This window comes from Labeo rohita, chromosome 14, assembly GCF_022985175.1.
Source record: "Labeo rohita strain BAU-BD-2019 chromosome 14, IGBB_LRoh.1.0, whole genome shotgun sequence".
Taxonomy (NCBI): Eukaryota; Metazoa; Chordata; class Actinopteri; order Cypriniformes; family Cyprinidae; genus Labeo; species Labeo rohita.
Genome location: NC_066882.1, coordinates 24,627,073 through 24,636,331, shown reverse-complemented (window position 1 = coordinate 24,636,331; position 9,259 = coordinate 24,627,073). Strand labels below are relative to the sequence as shown.

General features: G+C 33.8%; 1 protein-coding gene across 2 annotated transcripts in view; it reads right to left on the bottom strand.

Annotated features, from left to right (window-relative positions):
- Positions 1-6,759: 6,759 nt before the first annotated feature.
- The window catches only part of sec24b (SEC24 homolog B, COPII coat complex component), a 32,523-nt gene continuing 30,023 nt past the window's right edge, over positions 6,760-9,259 (bottom strand). For both annotated transcript variants that reach the window (XM_051127304.1, XM_051127307.1), the window contains one exon: positions 6,760-7,729. In XM_051127304.1, the coding sequence (XP_050983261.1) occupies positions 7,615-7,729 (115 nt within the window). In that variant the 3' untranslated portion in view covers positions 6,760-7,614. The remainder of the gene's footprint in view (positions 7,730-9,259) is intronic.

The following is a 9,259-nucleotide window of genomic DNA, read 5'->3' as shown; positions in this document are numbered from 1 at the left end:
GTTGTGGATATCTCTCAATCTCACACAAGCACTTGTCAGTGTGAGGTTCCTGTGATTTTTGTTGCTCCATCACATTGGTCTGTTTTTGTTAGACTCTGAAACAATGAACCTGGACTGCGTTTCCCAAAAATAACTGTGGTCACAAGTTTCAGTATTACCACTAGAGTTCAATGGAACTTACGACCATAGTTAGCTGATAATGATTTTAAAAAAATGCACCCCTGAACAGTGTTGGCACTTTGTGGACAAACTAATTAGTGCAAAAACAAAAACATAGGCGCATATGCAAGCTATACATGGTCATGAGGTTAAAATATATCTGCACTGTGTTGCCAAGTCCACAGTTTTTCTGCAGAACAGGGCTATTTTTACACTGTTGCCGTGGGTTGCTTTTTAGTCTTGTGGGTATAAGCAACCTAGTCGCAATGCTCCATCACATTGGTCTGTTTTTGTTAGACTCTGAAACAATGAACCTGGACTGGGTTTCCCAAAAATAACTGTGGTCACAAGTTTCAGTATTACCACTAGAGTTCAATGGAACTTACGACCATAGTTAGCTGATAATGATTTTAACAAAATGCACCCCTGAGCAGTGTTGGCACATTGTGGACAAACTAATTAGTGCAAAACAAAAAAACATAGGCGCATATGCAAGCTATACGTGGCCATGAGGTTAAAATATATCTGCACTGTGTTGCCAAGTCCACAGTTTTTCTGCAGAACAGGGCTATTTTTACACTGTTGCCGTGGGTTGCTTTTTAGTGTTGCGGGTAAAAGCAACCTACTCGCAATGCATAGAAAACCAAAGAAAAAATCTGATTAAGCAAATTTTGATTAGCAGTTGGGCTGGTTTTGTTTGACAGACCTGGCAACCATGTGCATACAATACATGCGTCTTATTGCTGCGTTCCAGACAACTTGAAATTAGGATTTTTCTACTTGGAAGTAACATCTGGAATGCTGCTTTAAGTCAGACATCTGACCCGTGAGCTTTGGGCAGACCGATTAACCCAAACCTCAGCGAGACGCTTCATTTGACGTCACTGCTTCCAACGAGTATAATATGGAGCTACCTTATGTCAACATTCAAAACATTAGACATTACATTTATAAAATGATACCTTAATTTTAGCTGTCTTGGATATGAGCAGTGGCATTTTATGTTACTTTTTTTTTGTTTTTGAGATAACTGACACAAAAATACAAAATGCTTTCGTTATGTCTTGGCGACATCATGTGGTCAGTATGTTAACGCGACGTGCGATTGGCTGGAACTCCATGAGGTTGGAAGTGGGACATTTAGGGTGCTTCTCATTTCTTATTTGTGCATTCTCGTTTCCTTGCCTCGCTTCCTTTTTTTGAATCTTAGCTCCACCACCTTAAGCCCAAAGTATACCTTGTTTTGGGACAATTGAACACGTAGCCTTTTAAACTATAGTCCATTTGATGATGTGCGTGAATGCAGGCGGTCGACACATGCCCTCTAGAAATGTCCAAGGTCTGCTCTATTTTTTCCCATAAGTTATGATTGATAACAAATATTTTTAAACTCTTTTAAATCAAAGCTAGTCCCAAAGCAAGCTATCTTATACCCTCTCGCCCACAAGCGCTTGTTAATGTGAGCTTCTGTGTATCCTTGCTCATGACTCCTCAGGAAGCTTCCTTACTCCTTGTTCCCAGGTCACAAGCTGGAGGAGTAAGGAAACAAGGAAACATAAATTTGAGTATTGAGAAGGACCCTTAAACTCAAATGCTGTCTCTTCCAACCTTGTCTGCAAAGCGGCATATGCGGAGGATGAAATTTGTGTCATACGTGTAAAAACCAAAGTATATGTTGAGGTTTACATAAGATGTTAGCATTTTTTTTTTCCCTTCAACATTCCCAGCATCTGCATGAGAACAATAATCATTTTCAGACACTGTGGCTGTGAAATCCACAGACTGTGGCAACACTTGAGGGTCATTTTCTATCTTAATGACGCATAGCGTCAGAGAGCGTTTGTGTTCATGGTGCATTACCCATGACTGCACCAATGGACACTAATCTCACTCTTCAACACAAACTCCCTTGATGGCCTTCATGGGACACTGTTTACATGGGAAATATAACGCTAGATCTTTAAAAAAGAGAACTTACTGCTACGTGTTCTGGGTGGTTGCTGCTAAGTGTTTTTAATGGCAACCTCAGGTTCCTCCTTCACGAGTACAAGTCGCTTCATTCACACTGAAGCGACTTTATCCACCTTATTTTTCCTGTAACAGTGAACGTGGCCATTTGTAAATTTCATGTTCATGTTTACGTCCAGCTATTTTTACCTGTACAAAACAGCTAATTTTGCTGCTTGATATTGCAAACAGGTGTGTCTTACTCATAGACTTTTTAGACTGTAAAAAATATGGACGTAGTGTCTGTGACGTCACCCGTAGGTTTCTGAAGAGCATTTTTGAAGCTCTTAGCTCTTAGCTCTATTTCTAATCCATTTAGACTCATTTAGGCTTCCACTCTAATATTTCTAATATTTCTAATCTATCTAGCTATCTAAATCATGCTAGCAACATGCTAGTAACATGCTAATTGTGTTAGAAACATGTTAATCATGTTAGAAACATGTTAAACAACATGCTAAACATATTAACAAAATGTTAGTAACATGCTAATCGTGTTAGCAACATGCTAGTAACATGTTAATCATGTTAGAAACATGCTAACAAGATGATAATCATGCTACCCAAATGCTAGTAACTTGCTAATCATGATAGAAAAATGCCAGCAATGTGCTAGTAACATGTTAATAATACTAGAAACATGTTAAAAACATTCTAGTATAATGCCAATCGTGCTTGTAACATGCTAACAACATGATAATAATGCTACCAACATGCTAGTAACTTGCTAATCATGCTAGCAAAATGCTAGTAACATGCTAATCATGATAGAAAAATGCCAGCAATGTGCTAGTAACATGTTAATCATGTTAACAACATTCTAGTATAATGTTAATCGTGCTAGTAACATGCTAGTAACATGCTAACCATGTTAGAAACATGTTGGCAACATGCTAGTAACGTGCTAATCATGCTAGGAACATGCTAGTAACATGCTAATCATGCTAGCAACATGTCAATCATGGTAACAACATGCTAGTAATATGCTAATCATGCTAGAAACATGCTAGTAACTTGCTAATCATGTTAGAAACATGTTAGCAACATGTTAGTAACATGCTAATCGTGTTAGCAACATGCTAGTAACATGTTCATCATGTTAGAAACATGCTAACAACATGATAATAATGCTACCAACATGCTAGTAACTTGCTAATCATGCTAGCAAAATGCTAGTAACATGCTAATCATGATAGAAAAATGCCAGCAATGTGCTAGTAACATGTTAATCATGTTAACAACATTCTAGTATAATGCTAATCGTGCTAGTAACATGCTAGTAACATGCTAACCATGTTAGAAACATGTTAGCAAACATGCTAGTAACGTGCTAATCATGCTAGGAACATGCTAGTAACATGCTAATCATGCTAGCAACATGCTAGTAACTTGCTAATCATGTTAGCAACATGTTAGTAACATGCTAATCGTGTTAGCAACATGCTAGTAACATGTTCATCATGTTAGAAACATGCTAACAACATGATAATAATGATAATAATGCTAATCATGCTAGCAAAATGCTAGTAACATGCTAATCATGCTAGCAACATGTCAATCATGGTAACAACATGCTAGTAATATGCTAATCATGCTAGCAACATGCTAGTAACTTGCTAATCATGTTAGAAACATGTTAGTAACATGCTAATCGTGTTAGCAACATGCTAGTAACATGTTCATCATGTTAGAAACATGCTAACAACATGATAATAATGCTACCAACATGCTAGTAACTTGCTAATCATGCTAGCAAAATGCTAGTAACATGCTAATCATGATAGAAAAATGCCAGCAATGTGCTAGTAACATGTTAATCATGTTAACAACATTCTAGTATAATGTTAATCGTGCTAGTAACATGCTAGTAACATGCTAACCATGTTAGAAACATGTTGGCAACATGCTAGTAACGTGCTAATCATGCTAGGAACATGCTAGTAACATGCTAATCATGCTAGCAACATGTCAATCATGGTAACAACATGCTAGTAATATGCTAATCATGCTAGAAACATGCTAGTAACTTGCTAATCATGTTAGAAACATGTTAGCAACATGTTAGTAACATGCTAATCGTGTTAGCAACATGCTAGTAACATGTTCATCATGTTAGAAACATGCTAACAACATGATAATAATGCTACCAACATGCTAGTAACTTGCTAATCATGCTAGCAAAATGCTAGTAACATGCTAATCATGATAGAAAAATGCCAGCAATGTGCTAGTAACATGTTAATCATGTTAACAACATTCTAGTATAATGCTAATCGTGCTAGTAACATGCTAGTAACATGCTAACCATGTTAGAAACATGTTGGCAACATGCTAGTAACGTGCTAATCATGCTAGGAACATGTCAATCATGGTAACAACATGCTAGTAATACGCTAAGTAACATGTTAGCTAGTAACATGTTAGCCATGTTAGAAACATGCTAGTAACATGCTAATCATGTGCGAAACATGCTAACAGCATGCTAATCATGCTAACAACATTGTAATCAGCCTATAAAAATACAAGCAACAAGCTAATCATGCTAAAACATGTTAACAACATGTTAAATCATGTAAGCAATGTGTTAAATCATGGTAGCCGCTTTCATACTTTTACAACTGCTGCAAACTTTCAGGCTAGGCTTTTTCAAGCCAACTTAAAGTTTGTTCTCAAACTTTGCTCATCTAGTTTTAATGTATTATATAATTAAGAGCACGCTGGTTTGTAGTGTAAACAGTTTTACCGTTTACTGTGAACGTTGTTATTCTTCTCGAACCGGAAGTCTCTTCCATATATGCTTACTTCCGCATTGAAGAATGAGGTGGATAAATCTTTATAAATAAATTAAATATAAATAAAATAAATAAAATAATCCACACCAAAAATAAGGACACAGAAGCAATCCTTGGAGTCACTTTAACAGCAAGATTTTCCCAGATGAACGACAAAACAGACAGCCAATCAGAATCCAGCAAACCTTAAAGCCCGCGAATACTTAAAGTAGTAGACAATAGTAGCGCGCTTATAAGTAACGGAACAATTTGCGACATCATTAATCATGATTCATGAGCAATCTGGGCATGGGAAGGAAACTCAATGAGGCCCTGAAGGGCTTAGATGTTCTCAGAGGAAGATGGAAGGTGGTATTTTTAGTGTTTGTTGTGGTTAATCACGGGCTGATTCGCAGGGAGTAGAAAGAATAACGATCATGCGCTTGCTTTCCTCCTTAGCAAGACTAAATGAACGTTTCATTTTTCTCTCAGCTTTGTTGATCTATTCTTAGACGCTTTTAAGAACAGGAAACAAGAAAAGTGTTTTTCTTTTACTCCCCTTTGATTATTATCAGTAAGAATAAAAGTCGTTTACACACCCACAGGGAAATCCCTGTTAATGGTCTCATTTTAGATACTTTAGATATTTACCCTTACGGAAATTAACCATGGTTTACTACAAATAAAACCAAAAAAAAAAAAAAAACATTACTGCACTTTAACCATAGTAACTACAAATTAACCATTGTTTTGGTATTCTAGCCATTGCTTAACCATAGTATTTGTAGTAAAACTGTGGTTTTAAAAATGGTAATAAATACGCTTAAAAAACATGGTTACCACACTCTTAAACCATGGTACAATTTTCATAAAGCGCTTCCTTTTCTGCTTTTACAGAGAAAATTAACAGTTTTTTTTTTTTTTTTTTAATTGAAATGAAGCTTTTGAATTTATATATTCATATTAACTGAATTAAAATAATAAATTAAGCTAAATATAAATACAAAAAGACTAAAACAAAAATACTGTAACTTAAATATAAAATTAAAAGTGAATTAAAAATATTAATAAACATACCTTAATGATATTCAATACTATATAATTTAACTGATTAGACATGATTATTAAAATGCAATTAAACTATTAAAATGGAATCCATAAAAATTAAGACTGAAAGCACAGAATTATTTGAAATTAAGATGTAATTTTAGGAAACTTCATTGGGCTCCAAAAATGTAACTTTTGATGAACTTTTTAATAAATGTTGTTAAATTCTATAAGTTATTATAACATTATTTTAATTAATTAGGCATGTTTTTTTGGTCACTAACATTTAATTTAGACAATAATACAGAATTCAAACATAAAATGAAAATAAAAACTGATTTTATAAAGCCCTAAAATGCATTTTTGTTAATCGTTTAATAAATTGCTGTTAAATTCTAAAGTTATGTGATTTTAATTAATTAAACTTGCTTTTTGATAACTAACTTTAAACTGAAACTGCATATTAATAAATACAATGATATTCTATACTGTATAATACTAAAATAATGGGTTTTTTTATACATTAATAAATGGAGAGTTCTGACTGGGTATTTTCAATTCCATTTTTATGTGTTAAAGTTTAAAAATTTAAAGTTACATTTAGCAAAATATGAAAATAACAAACTAACTGCAAATAAGAAAAATATATAATAATAAAAATAATAAATTATTATCTTAATTGACTTGCCTGGTTAAATAAATGTAAATATCATAAAACAAATAAAAATCTGCCTGTAAAATATCTGCAGCAGACAATGAACCAAACAGGCGAAACTAGAATTATCCTTTCATTTTATTCAATAAGCTTGTCATAAATTATAGCACATTAAAATATTTTTTGTGTTGAGAGTTACAAAGTGGATAGCAACATTTGTTGGTGGCCTGATCCGTTTTCTCAAAGAAAACAATGCGTTGTCAGCGAGGAATGACGTAGCTTCATTTCAAGCAGCTGATGTTGAGAAGACGAGAGGAGAGTCCGAGCAGCCACCGTCGAGTCGATATTGGATGAAGACAGATGAATTATTACACCATCACAAAGGACACGGTTTCACAAGTCACATTACATAAGGAGAGGAGGCGTTGGGAGAGGGGAAGTGACAGGAGAAACAAAAGGAGCAAATAAAGAAAACATATAAGTGATTAATAATAATGCAACAAAGCTCTGAGTTTTGCATGTATTAAAAAACCCAAATACATGCTTATAATGATTCTGACAACGGAGACGCAATAATTCAGTGTGAAACAAACAGGAAAATAAACACGGAAAATGTTCTTCGCTGCGTCTGGCTACTCATGATGATGGCTAAATATGAAAAGGGAGCAAGCAGATGGGAATGATTGAAAACAGCTTGTTCAGTGTCTCTATGTGCAAGTCAAGTCCACTACATTTCATCTTTGTCCTCTGCGCTCTCTCTTTTTTTTGCCATAATAGTCCATTTAACTTCTTTTATCCTTTAATAGTCTCTAAACACGCCCCCCTATATGAGCCACAGGCTGTGATTGGCCGGTGGGGCCAGGGGGGGTGTCTCTGCCTCTCTGCGGTCCAATCAAAGAGCTCCCTTGCTAAAGTTGAGCCGCGGAACAGAAACTAGTCTGGAACCTGGGGCCGGTTCTATGGGGTTCTTCCATTCTACTTTGACATCTGCTGCTGAATGTGAAGCAAGAACTCATAATAAGAGAAGGCAGATTCAGTGCGGTCCTCCATGAGGTGCTGGAAAAAACTGGTCTTGGCCGAGGCGTCGTCCCTGGAGAAAGACAATAACTGCGTGAGGCTTAAAGTCAACATGAAATCATAAGCGGCCCTATTGTACTGTAAATGATTTATCTATCTTTGTGCGTGTCTTTCCATCATTCATCAAAAAGTAAATCATGAACAATTATTAAGAAAGCAAAGAAATTAAACGTAACAAAAATGACAAATATGGGTCTTCTCTAATCAAACAATGTTTAAAAACAACAACAAAAAAAACACAACAAAAAAAAAAAAAAAAATTTTTAAATAAATGCTATTTTATTTATTTTCAAGCAAATAGGGACAATTTTGCCTTCCGATGTTTGTAGGGACAGTCCATCCACATATTTAAGAATTTTGGTAAACAGTTTTGGGTTGCAAATAAAAAAAATACAATAAAATAAAATAAATAAATAAATCTATTAAAGTCAGTGGGGAACCATTTACAAATTTCTTCAAAATATCTGCTTTTACAGAATTAATTGCCACATTTTTTTTTCTAATGGTTGTTACCTAAAGCTAAAACTATTAAAACCTGTTTTCTTTATTGAAATACAGCTTATGAATTTTGATGAGTTTAAGAAATAAAACAAGTTCACATTGTAAACATTATAAACATAAAACACTAAAACTGCATTAAAAATAAAGCTATATATATATATATATATATATATATAAAAAGTATGACAAAAATAATCAGAAAATACCTAAAACTAAAATTACAATGAAAACTAAAAATAAGGACTAAAAGTTCAAAATATCAAAATATTAAAATAAAATACCAAAATAACACTGCTACAATATTATAAAATGAAGAGAAAAAAAAAAAAAAAAAAAAAAAAACTATATAATAATAATAATAAAAATAAAATAATTACAACTACACTATTTTCTTAAAACTTTACAATAGTAGAAAATACTATATAATAATAATAATAAAAATAAAATAATTACAAGAAACTTTATTGTATTGTATTGTATTGTATTGTATTGTATTTTATTTTATTTTGAGGACGCCCAAGCTCTTGTGGATTATTTTACAGCTATCTAAATATTTTTGACCATCACAAATGGTCTATGTTCACTCGTGATCACTCACATTACATGCAAAAAAAAAAAGGGAGATAGACAGATAGATAGATAGATAGATAGATAGATAGATAGATAGATAGATAGATAATATAATATTATACAATATAATATAATATATTATATTAATTAAATTCAAGTAAATAAACATATCAAAAATATTCTCCATTTAACGCAACTGGATGGGGCTCAACGTAGACCATTTTGACAGCCCAAAATCCATTTTTAGACAGCTTTAAATTAGTCCACATGACTCCAGCTGACAATAATCTGCTAGGGGAGACCTGCATTTGTCAGCTGTGGATTATTTTGAAGCGGTCTAAATATTTTGGCCCATCAAAAATGGTCTACGTTGAGCCCTGATCACTCGCATTAGATCCTGGAATGTTTTTTTTCCCCAAAACTTTATTTTCTCGTTGGCTGAAAAAAGAAACTCTTCTATCTTGGAAGACCT